A 22131-nucleotide genomic window follows, 5' to 3' on the forward strand; every position below is an offset into this window, starting at 1 on the left:
GCATACTACAAGTGTGCATGACTGCTTGGCCGGTCGTCTTGCCCGGCGCAACAGTCACGCTCACTTTGCATGTTCCCCACCAGGCTGCATTACACAGCCTGGTGGTGATCATGCCTGGGCCCCCAGTCCCTATCTGAGCGCCGATCCAGAGCTCTCATACCAATCACAACTGCTGTCACTCAAATAAGCATTTCATCTTGAGTGAAGTTCAGGACTCCTATATGCCTTTTCCACATATACTACTACTTCCTTGAGTACTCAAGAATTTTTCAAACTGACCAGACCCAAGTCATCCTAATGAGCACGGATTGGGTTTGAAGAGTGTGGTTTCCAGATCTCCTGAGCTTTGAGCATTGCTCTGCCGATCAGGCTGCCTCTTCAGGAGGAACACAGCAACAGGGCACGGTGCTGCACCCGAACCTTCGCACTCATGCGTAGAGATTAAGTGGCAACAGTTGAAGGTGTTTGATTTTCCTCCTAGAGTCAATGATGTTATTTTGTCAGACAGGCATCTTTGTACCAAATTCATCTATGCCTGCCATTGGGAGATGTTTGTGGCATGCTGCTCCACGCCCCAGGTGGATTCCTTTTCTAAACCTCTGTTAGAGGTTTTGGTATTTGTTCTTGCCCTTGCTTGGCATTGCCTTACCTTGGGCACTGTCAAAGGTTATTTGTCAGACATCTCGGCCTTCCTGCGGCTGCTGGATCAAGCGACCGGTTGGGACTTGTTTCCTTAAAGGCTTCCTTCCTACCTCTTTTGTCATGCCCCAAAGTACTCTGACATTTCTTATGTTTACTCCTTTAGAGCCACCCATTCTTGTCCTTTATGGCCCTTCTCAATCAAGACAGCTTTCCTGGTGTTAACCCTCCATATTCCCTGTTTTTTTCTGGACAAACTGATCCTCAGAATACGTGCCTCTTTCCTTTTGAAAGTGGTCACCCCCTTGCATACTGATTAGAGTAACACTGCTTGCTTTCTACAGTCTGCCTCACCCCTCCAAGGAAGAAGAGAGACTCAATTGCCTAGACCCTAAACAAGCTCTCTCCTTTTACATTGTCTGCACCAAACCCCACCGGGTGGATGATCAGCAGTTTTTTCGGTTTGCCGGAGTAAAGAAGGGCAGGACTTTTCTGAAGCTCACTATCTCTCTTTGAATCGTGCTTTGTAACAACTACCTGACGGCTATGTGCCTATTCCACTGGGGGAAAAGTTGCCACTACTGAGTTGGCCCATGGGGGTCTCTGTCCTGAACATCTGTCAAGCAGCCACGTGGATGTTTCTGCACACAGTTACCAAACACTAGTGCCGTAATGGGCATTTTGTCTGTTAGATCCCCCAGGACTTTTTGGTCTAGCCTGTTCCCAGTCCTACCTCCAGGGAGGTATTACTAGGGTATCTATTGTAAGGTGAGGAATCTGCAGAGGGATGAGTTACTTACCTTCGGTGATGCCTTACCTGGTAGAAATTATTTAATCGCAGGTTCCTCACCGATCCTCCCATCCTCTCTTCTGTTAGAACGGGACTCTTTCCCCAAAAATCCAGATAGATTCTGCACTCTGGTCAACACTGGTAGATTGGTTTTTAACGTGGCTCCTCGGTTTTGGTGTGTTAAAATCACAAAAGAAACTGATGTCAGTGTGCTGGGTTGGAGCTTTTGAAGGTACCACACCGTTACTTCAGACGTGGACAGAGTTGACACAGAGCCAATCAATGGTACCTATTGGCATGCAGAGGTACTGCAACCTATTCGGTGCTCTGCAGTCTATTTTCCATGCACTCCACCCCCCAAAGACTTACTCCACAAAAAACATCGATTTTTTTCAAGTCACCCCACCAGAGTCCCCTCACCCCATAATTTTCATGATTAACTGTTTGTGTCATTCAGCATCCTTTAACATCCCACCATATTTATAACCCTTTCCCTCCTCCATAAGGATTATTAACCCAGAGTTAGTCTGCATCTCATTTAACAACTTAAATTCCTCATTCTCTGTCTTCTGGTGCTCCTCATACTCTTTAATTTACACTGCGACGGGAGTTGTCCTCAGTGGTCTTTCTGTGTCCTTTAGTTTTTTCTTAGAAATCACCTACTTTGTTGATAAACAAATTATTTTCTTCATCTTTCACCTCAAATCTATAAACTTGAACTTCTTGTCATCCATTAGACACCAAATAACTATCTGCTCATTTTTTCTAGACACTTCAAAAAGGCAAAGATAGTCTATTCCTGCATCCTCCACTCTTACCACCCAGTCTTCGCAAACCGATCCAACATACTGCTTTCCTCCCCCACTGCCAGGAACTTTGTGGCATTTAGATTTTAGTCCTGGAGGGGAAATTCTTTGTTATATTAAATTAATATTGTTGCAGCGGAGGTTGCAGACCTTGCACTATACTTTGAGAAATAAGCTTCTAAATGACATGGTCAGGTATGTCACCACAAATGGTACCTGGAGCTGGGCATTAATCCAGGCCAACTTCGGTTGTGGCTTCTTGCCATGAGCATCTATCCAGGACCAAGAGACATCTTCTTTTTAGTCTGTAATGAGATGTGGTGTCCGCACCTTGTCAGGCCCCATTCCCGGGATAGTCATAAATTGGTGACTTTATCCCTGAGGAAGTCTTCTTGCTCCAAGTTCAGGATATATCGAACATAGTACTCTTCTTTAGCTCACTGTCGTTTCAGTGCATGACAGGTCTTCAGATGGACAGGTGTATTCCCCACCTTCAACATTGTCCTCAGAACTGTGTGCGGTTTTGTTGAACATGAGCCCGATGCCTATGCCCGGGACCAATCCGGCTCCATGTCCAGTACTACCCAATCTGCTTTCAGCTTTCCCAGCCCTTGGCGCTGATCCCAAATGTTGCTGACCATGTTTCATCCACCTTCAGGCCACAAGGTACCCGCGGATCTTCAATAGTGTATCCCCCTGTGGACTCTACCCCAGCACCAGTTGACCCCGCTAATATCACTAATGCTCTTCTGACTTCGGCAGTATCTGTTTTGCTGCTGAAGACCTTGCAGTTTATTTTGACACTCGTGCTGATCCAAACGTTGTGTACATCTGCAACTCGGCCTGTGGAACTGAATGGGGTCGAACCGTGTTTGGACAGATGAATCTAAGGGCAAGACCGGTCTCAGGTCTCCTCTGGGACTGGCTCAGATTTCAGTTAAAGATTTCCGTATCCAGAGAGTCAGTAGTGAGGAATACGTCCTCCACTCCTATTCAGACTCTGGGAGGCACTCTTTCGAGTCTCTAGATCCCTAATTCCATTTGTGACTTCTGAGCCCATCACTGATTGTTCCTTTCGAGGATTTCCTCTCTTTTAACGCAGTATTATCTAAGTCAGCAGAGGTCCTGGGTTTGTCTTTGCCAGTGGCAGAATTTAAGGTAAATATTTTCTTCAGTGCGTCATCCAGTCCTGTACAATAAAGGAACTATCGATTGAAATTAAATAGAGCATTTTACCGCCTAAGGTAAATCGATACTTGCGTCTAACCAATCGAACCCCTGTCTCCTAATGCTCCTGAATATTTAGGGCTCAGTCATCTATACCCTATACAATGCAGTCCTGTGGATTGTCTCATTTGTTCATTATGACAGAAGTTGAAACGCTGAAGGTTATTTTACTTCTTGTTTTAACTAAATTACTCCAAAAATACCTCCCATAACCAACATTTTTATCCGATGGACTACTTCATAACAAGGGTGGATCATCACACATGTGTCAATATTTTTTTTACCTGGATTAATAAATATGTTGTTCTATCGTATATGTCAAGCTTATGTTGCTTTGAAGAAAATGTACCCCTTGATCATTTGTTTAGTTTTTTATTTAATCCTGCAGTTTTGTAATTAAATACTCGTACATTTGTACAACTACTTCTCCACTTTGTTTCATCCCAAAGCATTGATTAAGTGTGTATTTCTAAATACATAAATTATTCTGACATATTATTGAAGTATTTAGTAAATTATCCCTGTGATGGCTAATCACCACAGTATATACTGGTGTTTTCAGTGGGTCTCTTTGGTGGTATTGTTGCCTTTTCTGCAGGGTTCTTGGTTGTGCTATATTCGGATCCTCTTAGGGTTCCTTAAGAGAAATTCTATTTGAGCAGGAGTTTGATTGCAACCACCTGTTCGCAGCTTCTCACACTTCCACCTTGGAGGTAATAGTTGGAACAGAATTTTCCAGTTGTAGCTGTTTGGACTACAGTGACACGTGGTTTTCTGCTTCTCAGTCTGTTATTATTCCCCACCCGAAATGTTTGATAGCTTCTTATTAAGGGTTAATACATGTAATATGCCTCCTTTTCTTGATGAGTCGGGAGAGACCCAGCACAGGTGTCTGAGCTGTGCCTTTAAGTAGGGCATCCTCATTTTGGTGATATTCATTCAAGCATGCATAGAGTGCGAATGGTTGCCCCTTGGTGCATCATAGTAAAAAACTTTTTCCCAAAAGAACTGCGCATTTTGATACCCTCTATATGATCCTTTGATCTCATTTGTGGGTTATGCTTTTGCTTGCTCAGCAGTGTGTTTTTAGGTCGAGCCTGGGCAGTGCATGCGCTGCTCTGTGAGGCATGCTGTATTCAAGTATGAAGTTGAAGGTTCACCCACTCTCCGCCTGTATTTTTCATCTGCTTGTGTCATTGTCAAAATGCAGCCTTTGGATTCGTTAATAGGCTTCTTATTCCCTCCTTAGTGCCGCCTTGTCTTTATTTGTAACCTTCCATGAGGACTGGCCCTTTTACTTCTGTTGTTACACAATATGTCTTATTTAGTCTGTTAGCATTTTCTTGAATTAGTTTATCCTACTGCAGGTACGACATGCTTTCCTGCAACATTCAGCGTGCCATTCGTGCTTTCACTTTCCATGCAGCCCGGGAAAATGGCGGCCGCTTCTTCCAAATGAAATAGGTCTTGCTTTTACAAGAGTTTGTTATTGGCATTGTAAATAACAAAGCCTTTAATTTGTGTTAATTATCAAAATGGATAAATAAAAGGCATTGTCATTTAGAATGTCAATAGCTAATTGTTGTTAGAAGCCTTGGTATACCTGTTTTGGCCTTAGTTTCAAATAAGCCATGTTCATTTGCCTTATGGCGGGTCTGCCCTTGTGTATGCATTTTTGAAGGTACAGGGTGGCTGTTGTTTCACCGCCCTACCTTACTTCTGATTTTGCCCTACAGCGTCTTCTTTCTCCCTGCTATTTTTATTGCTGATTGCATTCTAGGAGAATATAAGGGAGGTTGCCCTTGTACTTCTGTTGATTAGATATTTTGTGTCCTTCTACTGCTAATATTCAGGGAACTGCTTTGCTTTCACCATTCCATGTTTTCTTGTTCTCTCGCTGTACTGCTTCTCCCACCTCATATCCCTGCCACACTTTATCCTACTCTCCTAATTCTTTCACCCAACCCAGCTTTTTCATTGCTGTTCCGCATCGGAAATATTTTGTTGCTTTCCCCCACCCCAACGCCTCAGTTTTTCGCTCGAACACTGTAATGTCTTATTTTCATGTAAAGCATGCTAATGTTATCCTTTGACTTCATGTAGAATGTAGAATCCTCTTGTTACTATGGTGGGCTGTGCTTCTGGTCATTAGACAGTTTCCTGCCCTAGGAGTTGGATGGGGTCTCTGTCACTAGGTACTTAATAAAGACATAATCTTCACCAACCCGGTCTACTTGGATTTATATCAAGATTGATCCTACATTTGGCGACGAGGAGAACTAAAGGGACTATCCTAACAGAGACCTCAACACTTCTACATTTTAAGACAAGATCTAGCACTGCTTTCTTCATTTCAACTTTGGAGCCTTGGGACTTGCTTCTAATCTGGTGAGGTACATGTTTAATACCCTCACGGGAGTGCTATTCCCTCTCCACCTTGTGACTTTCTTACTATGTCTGCAGTGTGTTTCTAATTTGAAGAGTCTCACCTCTTCTACTTCCATCTGTACCTTTGAGATTATTTGCTTCTCTTCATTTTTGATGATTGACATTGCTAGGTACACTTCCTACTTGGCTTTGACTGCTCTTCGTTTCTCGACTGTGATAGTCGCTATACTTGAGAGATTCTTCAGTCCCACATCTCTCATTCTCAGTTATTGACATTTTTTAACCTCCTTGATTACTTGCATGCTGTGTTGGATTCTAGCGATTGCACTTGGTTGGATTGGACTGTCTGTTACCGTGGTGAGACTGTTACTTACATTTTTTAAAGTCGACACACTCTCGTGAACTAGCTCGAGGATCGACTGCATCTTTTAACTTCAATAGATCGCGCACACTCTCTCCAATGAGTACCATCCAGCGCAATATTGCTGTGACGTCCTCCTACCTAAGATTAGTTTGTTGTGCAACGGTGCCGTCCCTCCTACTTCACTGAGAGCATTTCCGAGGGAACTGTTTGTGACGCCTTCCAGTCATGACCACGCAACCCTGCGTGCGTCCTCACGTCGTCGGCGCAATCTTGGATTGGGCTCATATTTGATTCTATGGGAAAACGCACTTTGACATACTGCGTGTTCAAGTCTTCTCGGGGACACACACCACTTTAGTTTACTATTTTGTGTGTCTCTTATTCATGGATCCTCGCGGATACACACAGCTTTCATTTATTTCACAGTGTGTCTTCTTCAAGGATACTCACAGACACGCACCGCTTCATTTAACTGCTTAAAAGCACTGGGAGACTCATCTTGACAAATCTAATGTGCCAGCCAGTCAGACTGCACCGCTGACACACACAGCAGCAATGAGAATGTCTGTATGAAAGTGTGTATAGGAGGTATTTACTATTACTTAATGCTGTTTGCGACTATAATTTAATGTTGTTTTCTTTTATCTGTAACTATTCAGTATCTTTTCCATCAAATTTGTAGCTTTATTTATTACACTATGCAGAATGTGCCAGCACCCCCTTTTTTCTTGTGAGCTCCCGAGCATCCAGCTCTTCCATGGTTAAAATGGAAGAAAGTGTTCACACACTATGCAAGAGTCTGTGGCACTTCCCTCAGTGCTGAAAGGAATACTTCTTTGTTAATGTGCTGTTTAGGATCAGAGGGACAGGAAGTCTTTGAGCATCTTCCTGACCTCTCTGATACCGATGTTGCAAACCTAAACGAATTTGAAATTGCTGTAAAAAAATTAGACCTACATTATCTCCCAAAAATAAGTACGGTCTTGGAGAGGTACCATTTTGGCAGAAGGATGCAGTGGCAGGATGAATCTGTGGAACAATATATCACGGAGTTACGTAAACTTGCTGCCACATACAATTTTGCAGCGTTTCTAGATGAACGTTTAAGGGACCAATTTATGTTAGGCTGCTCCATTGATAAAGCTAGAGACAGTCTGAGGCAGAAAGACAATCCTCTCTTCATGAAGTGTTGACCATTGCCAAAACGCATGAACATTCTAAAGCATGTATAGAGACTATAAGTAAAGATGATTCTGCTAAAAAAAAATAATGCTGAGACAATTTTGACTGTGTCTGACCAGAGCCGAAGGTATTGATAACACTAGAGTCTTACAAGTATGGTCGTGTGGCAGGGCCTGATAGTTCACTGTACAGCAACCAGTGAGAGCACAAATGGAATATAGTAGCATTACCGTCGCAGACATGTTAAAATATATTTTGTTCAGCAGAAATGCTAGCACAACAATGAATAGTTTAGCTTTCAAACTGTGTTTTATAAGCGAAAAAGAAATAGTCCAAGGGCGTTGTGCCACTCGGTTGCTTAACTTTTTTTTCCTGGTTTCTTGCTGTTTTTAAAATTGACGAAATCGTTCCATAGTTTCCTATTTCAGTACTGTTTTCAAAATCTATTGGAAACCTCATTTGGTCGTGATTGCTTTGTCATTGATCTGCGGTCTAACTGCGCATCCGGAGAAAGGTAGAACTTCTTTTCAGGAGAAAAGGGTTTGATTATTTCACAGATTAAAGCCTGGGAGTGAGTCGGGTTAGCATGAAATTGCTGTGCTGATGAAACGCTGCACTACTGGCATTATCAGTATGGGGCACAGCACACCGGCGTGCATGCTCCTGATGAGGACTGGCGTTCTGCTTACGATTATAAGACCTAAACCATGAAATAAAAGAAAAAGTATTGTAAAATGTAATTTTCACATAAAACCAGAAGCATCCACAGGTGTTCAGGGGTCATCAGCAGGCGGTGCTGTTTTTGAAACGCTTCCTTGGATGTGTAGGGTGAGGTGGTTCGTCTGTCATGCGCTGCTCTGCATTACAGGTGGAACTGAACCTACTCCACACAGTGTTTACTAAATGAGTGTAACTGGTCATCTAATGAAAAAAAAACATACTTTATTACTGGCCTGCTCGGACCAAAATGCTATTAACGATGTATAACTGTATATATTGTATAGGGCTGTCACCAATGTCAAACTCACTGTCTGTGCTACATGCTTATGTGCTCCCGCAACATTTACTGTAACACTAAGGATTGCAATGGGGGCATGCATATAGAAAACACACAACATGCTTCTGTATGCAGCAATCACCACTACACACATCAGTGCAGTTCCAACACTGCAGCTAAGACATTAACTACATTAAAAAACTGCAACAAAAGCAGGAAACTAAACCATTACATACATTGCTACTACCACACAACAGCACTACAACCCCTTGGGCGACAGCATTGCAAGTTCAGGACTACAACCATAACAATACAACTACAAGACTAACACTACAGTTTCAGTGCTCAGACTGCTGCCTCCATTTGCCAGACTTCGCACCGGGTTAAGCAGATTAAATGATGAAAGTGTCGTGCTGCACGTGCCACAATGTATTGTGTTGTAAAATACATACTACGCATTGCTCTGCAGCATCATAATGATAGTCCACTGCACTTGCACATGTATAAATTTGCACTGCAACAAACCCCTATAAAATCCCAAGTGTCAGAACTGTGAAATTAGTGGTGAGACCAGAGAAAGACCTTATGTTTACTTGAGGTCTTTCTCTTGTGGTATAAACCACATCATGCTGACTACAGCAGAGCCACTTCAGCAGCGAGCTGTTGAAATGGCTCCTCCGTATTCAGTTTGACACGGTTTTGACTTCAAGCTAAAGATCTCACAGAATCTACATACATCAGTGTTAAATGTCTTGCTGAATGTCTGTCACTTGGATTGCTAGTCAGGTATTCCTACTGTCAGTGTAAACTTCTGTGTTCCAATTTGTGTCTCGCAGTACCATGTTGTAAAGTGCTCTCTCTCCACGAGCCCATGGATTTGATCACTATATCAAGAACTAAAATAAAGGCATACTTGCGTATTTACATACAAAACTACCAGCACCCTGCTTATCTTGCACACAAGTTCACCATCTCTGGTGGCACTCTCACAGCAGGTGCACCATCAGTCTGCAGCCTAAGAGATGTAAAAATGAAAAGGGAGGCAGGCCTGTTACAGGACTCGAGACGCGAGCCCACACCAAGTAGCTGTGGTTATTCCTGAAAGTCTGAGCCATACAAGGTAGGTAGCTAAGGACTCTACTTATTGGTCTAGTTCTTCTGTTTCACAGTGTTTTCGTCTGGAGTCTTTTCCTCTGTTTTCCCTCAGAGGAAATATAAGTTTGAGGCCATTAGTATTGGTCATATCATGACCACAGAGCGTGTCACCACTTCTCACCTCTGTGCGATTTATACTGCTGTCCGTGTACCGCTATAAGGTCCTTGGGATCTCCTGCCAGTATGCAAGGGAAGGAAAAGAACCACCCATAAGTGCTGTTATAAGTGTACATGCAATATTCTTAGTGTAAAGTACTAAACAAAACCCTGATCGCTGGGAATCCCCTCTTCTGTGGTGTTTCTCATGCTGGGGGAACTATATCCCCTCCAAGTAAGTGTGGGCCGCAAACCAAAAGCCCATGTTGTGTGCACCCTTCTAGGCCACGTGCCTGAAGCCCTGACTCTTTGACATTCACGGCCACCTCGTCCGCCACGGCTTGCCCCGGGTGCTTGATATCGTGTTGAGGCATAGATAGTCGTCCTCCCAGCTTTCTGACCATGAAGGTGACCCCACGGTTCCTTTAATGCTGGTCTCGACCTCCGCTTCTTCTTTCTTCTAAACCTCTGCATCCCTCTCCTTCCTGTTTTCCAACCCACAGCCTTCACGCCATGTAGATGCGGTTGGCATCTCTCTGACCTCGCAACACTCAACCGTCTCAATGCCTTCCCTAAGAGGCCATCCCAGCGGCAAAAGGGGTGGATCACGGATGACTAGAATGCTAGTCGTTGACTTCACAGTGCTGCCGGGGTCTCCACCAGCAGTCAGCATATAAGGACTGTCTCAATACCTCTCATCCAGACTTGGCCGATCGGGCCATGAAGTTAAAGCCGAGCGAGATAGAAAGTCCCTGTTGTCCGCAGCCTCCCTGGCAGATGCTGGACCTGGAAAGAAAGGGTTGAAGTGCTACAAACCAACGCAGTACACAAGAGCTGGAGTCCTTGTGTCTCACCAGCCAGACCAAGGGTGCATCGTCAGTCAGTAGGGCAATGACTGACCCAGCAGATAGTATTGGAAGTCCTCTATGGCCCACTTAATTGCCAAACACACTTTCTCAATGGTAGGGGAGTGGGATTCCTGTGGCAACAGTTTCCTGCTGAGAAAGGCCACAGAATGTTGCTGACCTATCTGATCTGACTGAGAGAGAATTGCACCCAGTCCTCTATCGGAGGCGTTTGTCTGCAGGACAAATTGCAGCAAGAAGTTGGGTTACACCACCATAGGCTCCCCACACAGTATGTCCTTAAGCTTTTCAAAACTCTGCTGATGTCTGGGTGACTAGTCGTCGAGATGGATGGTTTTTTGCCAGCCAACCTGTCAGGGGTGCTGTCACCTCAGAAAAGCATGGAATAAAGTGGCGGTAGAATCCCACCAGACCTAGGAATGAACTAATCCCTTTCTTATCAGTGGACCAAAGTAGGTCCTTGATGTCCCTAACTTTATTCACTTGGGGTCTGATCTTGCCTTCCTGTATGTGATAACCCAGATATCAGACTGAGTTGGTTGCAAGGGCATTCTTTTCGGGATTGGCCATCAAACAAGCATTTCTCAGGGTTTCAAGCACTGCATCCAGGTGGTGAATGTGTTGTTCCCTAGTCTGAATTTAGATGACAGTGTCATCTAGATAAGCTGCGGCAAAGCATTGGGGTGGCCGTAATATCAAGTCCATCAATCCTTGGAATGTGACTGGAGCCCCATGCCAGCCGAAGGGCAGGAACCTAAACTGGTATAAACCGGAAGGGGTGGAAGAGGCGGTCTTTTCTCTTGCATTTAGGGTACGTGGGATCAGCCAGTAAACATTTGTCAACCCAAGGGTTGTTGGGTACCTTGCGGTGCCTAGGTTCTCAGTCATCTCAACAATCTTAGACATCAGGTAGTGTCAAACTTAGATATTCCATTCAACTGTCTAAAGTCAATGCAAAACCTAATAGACCAATTGGGCTTTGGGATCAGGACCACCGGGGGAACACCAAACACTATGGGACGATTCAATGATAACCACCCTCAACATGTCCTCCATTTCTGCTGCCACCACTCTCCTCCTAGCCTCCCGTATCAGATAAGGAAGTAGCCTGATCGCCCTTCCACCCATAGTCTTTATATCATGCTGTATAAGGGGGGTCCTTCCTGCTTTTTTTTTTAAAGACAAACCCGTATTTCATCACCAATCCTACAAGGTACTGTTGTTGGGGAGCTGAAAGCTGAAACGCCGTCTTGATATTATTAGATCTATCGGCGGCGTTCAATACCATTTCCCATAAAATACTGATTGGTCGGCTGAGAGAAAAAGGCATTACAGAGGTTGCCCTCGACTGGATAAGCTCTTTATCTGAGAGAACACTAACCATTTCATTGGGACCCTTCCTCTAGAACGAAAAAAGGTCACATCTGGAGTTCTGCAAGGCTCTATCTTGAGTCCGTTGCTATTTAATATTTACATGGTGCACCTCATCACTTTAATTAAATCATATGGGATACTAGTAACCTTGTACGCCGATGATACTCAATTGATTGTATCCTTAGATAAGAACTCCACAAATGCTGAACAGACCTTTAAGAACTGCCTGACGGATGTATTTTTGTGGATGGAAAATAACCACCTGAAATGTAACGCTACCAAGACGGATATAATGCCCATGGGTAAAAATGTCAATTTCAGCCCAAGTATGGTGGCCAGAGGGTACCACCGCGCCGCCTAGTTCGGTGGAACTAGCCAGAAATCTGGGTGTCCTTTTTGATTCCTCATTGTCCTTTGACCATCATGTAAGAAACGTTGCGGTAAGTTGCTTTAGCATTATAAAATCTCTAAACAAATGTTTTGATTTCCTCCCCACTGAATCGAGAAAGGTGGTGGCAGTGGCCCTCATACTCTCCCGTCTTGATTATTGCAACGGTCTCATGGCAGGGGTAAAAAAGCTCACGTTATAAAAACTGCAGAGCGTGCAACACGCTGCTGCAAGACTGGTACTAAAATTACCTAGAAAATCCTCCACAGCCCTTAGGACTGGCTGCCCCTTCATAAAAGGATCCTGTTTAAAATCCTTCTGACCACCTTCCGAGCTCTCAGCAACATCGGCCCAAGGTATCTCTCAAGAAGATACACCCGTTACAATCCTACCAGAGTTTTGAGATCAGTAGGTTGTAACTTAAACACCATCCTCAAATTCCACTACAAAACCAAGGGGGGAAAACTCTCACTGTTCTGGCCTCTAAAGCCTGGAATACCATGCCTAAAGAACTTAGACTCCTGGATTTAGAGAGCTCTTTCAGGAGACAACTAAAAACCTGGATTTTCGCGCGGGCGGTGTCGCCCGAACCCCGGGCCGCGTCGCGCGATCGTCGGGGGGAGTCAGAAGAGCACTGTCACCTCTTCGACTTCTTGTGCCTCTTACCTGAGTACTTCGAGCCCGAAGACTGATGACGACTCCCGGAACTGTGGTGACTATGGCCCTGCGACCGGTCCCTCAACTACCTTCCGGACCGGGACTTTGAGCGACGCGGGGTTGACTGCTGGCGCTCGAGTCGCTTGCGGGACCGCTCCCGTCTAGCTTTGGACATCAGGGCCCAGCATTCGGAGCAGGACTTGTCGTCGTGGTCGGGGCCCAGACAGTGAAGGCGATGGGGGTCGGTTACCGACACCATTCGGCAACAATCGGCGCAGGGTTTGAACCCGGGCATCCCTACCGGCACCAGCGGAGTCGAGAGAGTTCGAAAGGCGATCAAAAAGGATCGAAAAAGATAGTCAAAAATTGACTATGGGTACAACTTTTTCCGGATCGGCGCTTGGTGGCGCGGAAAAAAGAACTGACATCAGCGCACGAGGGTAGTTATTATTAGATTCCTTACCGCCCCACCCATCCTCCCCGTTCTGCGAACAGATATCTAGGGTTAAGGTCATCCCCTTTTAGGGCCCTAGTTTCATGGCACCAGTGTTGGTTTTTATCACGGCTCTGCGTTTCTGGTGCGGAAAAGCTGTGTATAAGAACTGACGTCAGCGCGCGAGGGCGGCGTCTAAGTATTCCGGCGACGTCATCCCGGTGCCAAAGACGCCGACGACGGACGCTGAGCCGCAGACGACGCCTACCGACGCGCAAGGGTACTGCTACGCAAAAGTTTCCGGATCCAGTCTGACGCCTAGGGATATTCTAAGGTAAGGAATCTAATACTAACTACTGTTTTTTATAGATATATTGTTACCGAAGGTAAGTAACTTGTGCAACACTCCCACGGCGGGGTGAGCGTTTGAAAGTAGATATGGATTCAATATCTGTAGCAGTATCACTGAAGTCTCCAGTGGTAAAATGTAACCATGAGAGAGAGAGCGGTAGTGCATAAACTTACCACGCATTGTATTCTGAAGAGAGACCACCTTGAGGGTTGAGGTCTTACAGGGTAGATCTTAGAGGCGGAGATACAAACCACCAAGTCAGTTTGAATCTTGGTGCCTTGTGCTGGTTCTTACACAGCTAATATCAATTTACGTTCTTCCTAGAACTTTACTTCAAAAATGGATTTCACAGTTGATGTGTCTCCTGCATCCCACTGTGCAATAACCAGCACAAGGCACCAAGATTCGAACTAACTTGGTGGTTTGTATCTCCGCCTCTAAGATTTCGATCCACACATCAGTAACAGAACAGTCTCTATGGCCTGAAAGCACTGAAGAGTATTTTCTTTCTTATAAGGTTATGTTATAAGGGTTGTTTCACAATATTGATTCATGTGTGTACTCCTTTCTTCTTTAGGTGTATATGTGCCTGCCTAACTATCTTTCTCTAACTGACGGACATTGTCTAATTGCCCCTCTTCAACACTACCATTCTGCTACCTTGTTGGATGAGGACATATGGGAAGAAATCCAGGTGTGTTCACATAAAAGCTTTCATTGTTTAACATATCTGAGTTAATTCAAAGAAAGTACTTTAAGCTGTGGGCTTTTTGGTATTGATGATGTGTGTTGTGTTGAATTGATGTACCTTGTAATGCGAGAGTCACAACCCCTGGCTATTTGATGGGGCTTTAAAACCACGTTTTTTTGGAATAACAATTCCTTAATGTAAAGCTAAACGTATATCCATTTTGACCATATAACTCTTTTTGTTGATTTTATTACTTGGCCATATACCAACAGTACCAGGTTACATGCATTCAGGTAGCAGACATGAACATGGTAGTGTCATTGAGCCATGGATCCTCTTTCACCCAAGCAGTTGGTAGGTGTTGTCCCCTTAGTCAAAATGAGCAGGATAGCGTTGAGGAATGAACAATGTACCTGCCCTACGAAGTCCACAACCCTCAGTTTTTTGCATGCTTTTTGGCACAGCCTCTCTACTTATTTATGTCCTTTTCGGCATTACATCAGAAGTTCATATCTTTCCGCCAGGCAGACAATCGCGGAAAGATTTGTGACCTCCAGTGCTGAGTGATGTCCCATTTAGCCACAAGATACCAAATATCTGCAAAGAATCGGTAGTATGTAGTATCCATCCAGCCATTCGTTATCCCCAGAAGTAGCACCTTGGGGGTCTAACTCTGCCTCCACATGCAGCATATGTGTGAGGCCCTATAGGTTTTCATAACAGGCAAGATCAAACATGACAGAAGGACTCTACGTGGTTGCACCATTGTGTAAATCTAGGTGAGCTTGCGCTACCCATCTTTCAGAGCCTTTCTGGGCTATATTATGCACTGTGAAAATATGAAAATTTAATGAGTTGGATATTAGAGGATATGGCCAGCATACCCTAAGCCATCTTCACATCCCGCCAGTCTTCATCGCAGAGTTCCCCCAGATCAGTAGTACAGCTCTCTCTGAGCTTTATTAGTGGTCCTTGGGCATTGAGGAGGAGGAACCAGTATAAGCGGAAAATTATCTGTCTACCCAAGACCCCATTGTCATCTTTCTTTCCATGGGGTTAGCACCAAGGACCTCCGTAAGCAACTCTTTGTATGTACCAAGGGCATGTTGGACTTTGCGAAGTTACGAGTTATGAAAGTTGTATTCTTTAAGATGGTCAAAGGAAACCAGTCACTGAGCATGGGAATCCATATCCAATCTCACCCCCAGAAGCCCTCCAGTGATGTTACCCATTCTAGCCACATCCCTACCCGCAGAGGATTCTACACCGTCTGTATCTCTCTGTCATTGAATGTGTGTAAGTGCCCCCCTCCACCACAGGAAAGGGATTTTGGAGATCTACTGTAGGGATGAAGGGTGCTTCCTCCCATAGAGTTATTTATGAACAGCCCATCTCTTGAGTGTATGTAGTTCAAGGCACCAACAAGAGTCTTGGCAATCTCCGAACAGCCAGTCATTAATTGGTACCATATGTGCTGCCCAGCAGTAGAAGCAGAGATCAGGGGCACCCAGGCCCACTCCATAAGGTGAAGCGAGGCACTTAATGTAGGAAACTCTGGAGGCCTGGCTGCTCAGTAGAACCAAGTGAACACAAGTTCCATTTTTAATGTTTAACTAATCAATAAAAAAACTATTTGATTCAACAAGTTAAAATAATTATTAAGATAGAATTGAGATATACTTGTTTGAAGATGGTTAGTTCATTGAGACCTATACACATTAATGGATTCCAGAAGAAAAATACAATTTAAAAAAATGAAATCTTGCCGTGGTGATGCTTTTTTTGGGCTAAAATTCATTTTTGGTTTCTAGCTTTTGGGGCCACACAGATCTTTACCTTGGCAATCACAGTACTAATTGAAACAAAATATTAATTTCTTCGTGAAGAATAATCCAATATGTTTACTCAAGCCTACGAGAGCTAAAAGTAGAGCTTGTTAGACCTGTGTCTTGTTGGTTCCTAAACTTATCACTGCTCCAACTTGGGCTAGAATAGCCCTTAGGAATTCCTTCCCTTTAATACTGCACATATCTTTTGCGAATTATCCAACAGGTTGTAAAACCTTTGTTAGATACTGTACTCTCAGGTGAGTGCATTTTCATGGCTCTTTTTATGCGTCTAAATTCTACTTAGTTTGCCCAGATGATTCACTCTCCTTAATTGTCTAACACATGGCAATTCTCCAGAAGCCAGACCCATGGTTGTGCAAGACAAGCAGACAACCCACTAAGTTACGGATACAAGCAAATCCAGAAACCCATACATCTGCCACACACAGCCTGTAATACCAAATGGTTTGGTGAGGATACCAAAGTCTAGGTGAAGGGAAACTGACACTTGCCATACCCAGTCAAGACCTGCAGCAGAATGCAGCCCATATATGACGACAAATTCCATTACTGAACCTCTAGAGTACTTTCCATGTGGAAACATTCAAACTGCATGCTGGCTTCGTAGGCTTTGTAATGGTTGATTCCATTCTAAATGTTCTTCTCCTCACTGGCTTAATCTTTTCAAACAGTGCATGAAAGCAAAGGATAGACAGTCTAGTCAAGACAAGCAGAACTGGGGACGTGCAGGAACACTCTCTCCATGGGAGTGAATAGGAGTAAAACCAAACACATGTTTAGTTTTGCTGTTTTGTTTTCTCAGTCCACCATCCTTACCAGTCAAGCTGTAGACTGAATTATCCTCAGGAGTAAGGGATTCTGCAGTTCGTACTAGTGATTTAAAACAATGTTGGAAAGAGTGACCTTAACATTGCAAATGTTGACTATGGAGGTCAAAGATCCATTGGCTTCCTCCCTCCCCACACCCATGCCAATTTACCTACTGTTGGTAACATGATTATCATTGGTATCAAAAGGAAGGAGTGGGGGGCGGTTACTGCTCTCACCGGAGCAGAAGGTCCACACACGACGTGCCCAAATTATACGTATATACAAAGTTTGTCGTGTTGTTCCTCATGAAAGAGAGAAATAAAGATACAGTCTACAATGCAAGTGGATTAGAACAGGGTAGCCTGATGGTCACCCTGGGAATCCATTTTGTTGGATTTAATGCCCTCACACACCCTTTCAGGTGTCATTCTTCACCATTTGGGCCTGCTCCTCGTTGGGTCGGCGGTGCAATACCCAACGGGCAACACCTCATAGAGGGGCTCTTTAGCGGAGATCTTTTTCCAACTGTCGTATGGATGAAGTGCGGGTATGGGGCCAGAATTTAGGGTAGACGTGATTTTGTAAATTAAAATAAAGCTAATGATACCGGAAATGCTTTATTCAGAAGGGCCACTGCTTCAGTTAAAAATGATTTCCTAGAGGAGAGTAGTGGAAAGTGATGTTTCCAGCTCTCATCTGGAATTTATTGCAGTCCGGTCAACATGTTTCTCGCTACTCTAAATTTTGTTGAGCGATTCTTCAGGACCAGGGGGACTAGTTAGCAAGTATCTAGAAATTTATGTAACTGTCTACACTGTTACCACGGAGTATGGTGTATGTAAGCTCGTATGGCTACCACACTAGTGGGTGAAGGGAAGAACAATATTATATTACCCTTCTTCAGGTTGTGATTGTTAATACCTGTTGGAGGAAAAGGGGAGAGCATATCACAAACAATTTGTAAAACGTTGCATCATTGACTGTAATACTTGTGTGTTCCGCATGCCGATGTGAGTCATGCGTGTCATAGCATTGTTACACAAGTGTGTCAAGCACTTTCAAACGTGGGATTTCAGTGGGAGTGACATGTGAAGGAAAAGACCTTGCATTTAAAAGTGAAAACCCAATTGGTCTTCATTGCACGCAGTTATTCACAACTCACCTAAAGTTAAAAACAATCAGACAACGACAGTGTCCAGCGGGTAAAGCTTCAGGGAGATCTTCTACCACAATGCTATATAGAGGAAGAGATCTCAATGGTATGTACAGAAAAACATAGACTGAATGGTAGTAGCAATCTAATGTTGATGTCCTACAAATATATACATAGACTATCACGCAATTACTGTTTAATGGTAGTGTAGTGATTAATCAAGGAATGTCAGTCATGATGGCTTGGTTTGGGGTTTGGAATATAAATCCCCTAAAATAAGTGTGTCTAGAGGGCTATGAAACTTTACAGGGTGTGGTCTAAGTCCTCTAAGTAATATTTATGGCTTAAGTTCCCAAGGGGTAGGTGGGGTCAGCTCTTTATGAGTAGATAGATTGAATCTGGCTCCTGATATTTAGCGCGGTCGAGTGTGGACTAACAAGTCAGACACAGACCGTTTCCCAGGTAAATAGAGTGCCTGATTGTAGATTTTGGTAGAGTACTAAGTGCATGGTCTCAGGCCGGAATTTTAGAATACCGTTCCTTTCCGATTCGGAGTGCGTTAAGCTTTATTGAGTTGTGTGCCTGGTTATAGAGTCTTCAGAAGCGCGAAGTGCAGGGCATCTTACCGGCACCCCTGTGACGTTTCGGAGCGCGGTAAATGTCCCGCCCGCACACGCCTAACAATAACTATGGCATTATGTTTGGGCTCAGGTAAATAGAGTGCCTGATACGTGCATGGTCTCAGGCCGGAATTTTGGAATCCCGTTTATGTCCGATTCGGAGTGTTGTGCCAGGTTAAAGAGTCCTCAGAAGCGCGACCTGCAGGGCATCTCACCGGCACTCCGGAAGTGTTTCGGAGAGCGGTAAATGTTCCGCCCGCACACGCCTACCGATATCTATGGCATTATGTTTCGGTTCAGTGCAGCGTTAGTATTAAATGCCGACTGGATACAGTTTGCTTGGCGTGCACATTAAAACATTATGGCGCGTGACTATCTTGTGCTTAGGGCACATTGTTAGGGTAACTGCCACTTAGTTGGTGATTTCCTGAGCTGCATGACAAGCACCTACCCATCGCCGCTGGAACCGGGTGGAGGCCGTGGGAGGAGTTGCTTTCGTTTTTAAGGGAAAAGGGATCACAAACCCGATTGGTTAGTGATATTAGCGGCCATATTGTAGTGGTTAGTGGTAGTGAACTAAATGTATTCTAACGCTCAAGGGCTCTGTTCAGTAAGGCGTAGTATACAATTTATGGAAGCTGGCGTATTGTTAAACCAAATTATGAATAATATAATTATGCCCAAGTTCGGGAATTAGTGCTATTTATTCATGTAATAGACTATTATGCCAACTAGGACCAAATAATGTAATTGTATTAAATCAAACACGGGCATTTGTTTATTTAACTGTTTGACAAGTAGAGATGCCTGTTCAATTTGGTTGTGGGTGCTAACACACTGTTGATGGAGTATATCTAGTATTAAGTCTTGCAGTGGGAACTGTCACGGCCATCTTGGAGTGGTGTTGATATGTTTGCTATGGGAGTCCTACTGCTGAGGTGTATTACCTCTTAATGAAAGGGTTTTGTTGGATAGCACGCTATAGTTAGTATCACATCTGTGGACCTCCAGGGTGGTGGGGGTTACATCAAGGTTGCTTACTAGGAGTTTGTTTCCCCAGAATTTTGGAAGAAGGTGTTGCTTATTAGATATTTTGTCAGTGTACGCCTAGTGATGACTGGGAGTTCAGCGATCATGTCAGAGGCTAGCCCAGGGTATATCTTCATATGGCCGGGATACCCGTCACCCCCTCCCAACACAATCCCCAAGGATGGGAAGACGGACACAGTTCTTGACTTTTTGGAAGGCGGGAGGGAGTTACCCTCCCGGCCGTATTTATTAAAATATGAAACAAAATTAAAACATTAAAATAACAGTTTCATATCATGTACAATTTCATTTACACATTACGATGTTTATTGGCTAACCTTAACACATGTCTAATACAAAGGTTCTCCTAGCCGATTCTAAAACATCCTGCAAATGCATATACTCAAAATTAAATTGTACATCCTAACATTACGGGCCAACGGCAAGGTCGTAACCGGTGTCAGATCCCTAATACCAGAACTCCCCCCCTTACTTGTGAGGGGCGGGCGCAGAGAGGACTGTACCTCTGTGCCAACTTCCAATTTCCCTTGTCTTAACGGGGGCCCCATATTTACTCAACGCCATCTTAGTGGTCGTCCGAGGACTCGTGTGAGGTGTCTAGAAGGTAGCGTAGACCCCCCTCCCACCCCACACTGCTTACCACATCCGCCGTCGCGGATGTCCTGGCCCCGGGAAATTCCCAGGAGGGGCCTGTAGCCCCTCCTCCCCTGGGAGGGGCCTATGAAAGCCTTCCCTTTCGGCGGCCCCATCCTTAGAGGGGTACCGGCTCCCCGTGTGAGGGGCCAATGGCCGCCTCCCCCCGGGCGCTCCCATCCATAATGGGTGGCGCCCCACCTCTAGGGATCTTCCAATTACTGCTCACCGATCATGACCTTACCGCCCGACCAAAATAAATACGACATTTTGACCCTAATGAGGACGGAATAAACAGTTAGACTGGACATTACACAATAAAACCTTTATCTACACAAATAACACATCACTCAACTAGGCTGTGATACTTCGCCTAAGAACATGCTAAATAGTAACCATTTTATTATCCTCAAAAAAGACAATCCAGACTTTATTAAAACAACCTGTAAAAGAGATAATATCACCGTTAATCGACTTTATTGCAATACTAATCGTTGCCATAAGGGGCTGGTGGGTGGGTCAAAATTGGCTCCTTGTTCCGTCTCGGGCTCACGTGCAACGAGGAGGTGCAGCTTCCAAGCACAGGAACAAGAGGATGCTTCCTTAGATTGTTGCTCTTTTATTCTTCCTCGGGAGGGCGTGTACCCTCCTCCGATCCGCCTACAGGGCGTGGCCAACGGTGTAGGTGTCTAGGACAACCCCTCTTGGGCGGGAAAAGGCGCGCCCCGGCTACGCCGCTTCGGGCATACCAGCCGAGACACGCCTCCCGCCCAAAATGGTTTCCCGGGGGGGTCAGGGCACCCTACCATACGTTCGGGGGGACCGTGTGGTCGCCCCTTTCCATATGGCCGGGATACCCGTCACCCCCTCCCAACACAATCCCCAAGGATGGGAAGACGGACACAGTTCTTGACTTTTTGGAAGGCGGGAGGGAGTTATCCTCCCGGCCGTATTTATTAAAATATGAAACAAAATTAAAACATTAAAATAACAGTTTCATATCATGTACAATTTCATTTACACATTACGATGTTTATTGGCTAACCTTAACACATCTCTAATACAAAGGTTCTCCTAGCCGATTCTAAAACATCCTGCAAATGCATATACTCAAAATTAAATTGTACATCCTAACATTACGGGCCAACGGCAAGGTCGTAACCGGTGTCAGATCCCTAATACCAGAACTCCCCCCCTTACTTGTGAGGGGCGGGCGCACAGAGGACTGTACCTCTGTGCCAACTTCCAATTTCCCTTGTCTTAACGGGGGCCCCATATTTACTCGACGCCATCTTAGTGGTCGTCCGAGGACTCGTGTGAGGTGTCTAGAAGGTAGCGTAGACCCCCCTCCCACCCCACACTGCTTACCACATCCGCCGTCGCGGATGTCCTGGCCCCGGGAAATTCCCAGGAGGGGCCCGTAGCCCCTCCTCCCCTGGGAGGGGCCTATGACCGCCTTCCCTTTCGGCGGCCCCATCCTTAGAGGGGTACCGCCTCCCCTTGTGAGGGGCCAATGGCCGCCTCCCCCCGGGCGCTCCCATCCATAATGGGTGGCGCCCCACCTCTAGGGATCTTCCAATTACTGCTCACCGATCATGACCTTACCGCCA

General features: G+C 44.9%; 1 protein-coding gene across 1 annotated transcript in view; it reads left to right on the plus strand.

The window, feature by feature from the left end:
- Window positions 1-22131, plus strand: part of CWF19L2 (CWF19 like cell cycle control factor 2) — a 1214198-nt gene that overhangs the window by 932624 nt on the left and 259443 nt on the right. Inside the window, exon 14 of the mRNA XM_086935247.1 lies at window positions 14292-14408. Coding sequence (XP_086791373.1) covers window positions 14292-14408 — 117 coding nt within the window. The remainder of the gene's footprint in view (window positions 1-14291; window positions 14409-22131) is intronic.

The sequence above is a fragment of the Lissotriton vulgaris genome, chromosome 8 (genome assembly GCF_964263255.1).
Source record: "Lissotriton vulgaris chromosome 8, aLisVul1.2, whole genome shotgun sequence".
Lineage (NCBI taxonomy): Eukaryota > Metazoa > Chordata > Amphibia > Caudata > Salamandridae > Lissotriton > Lissotriton vulgaris.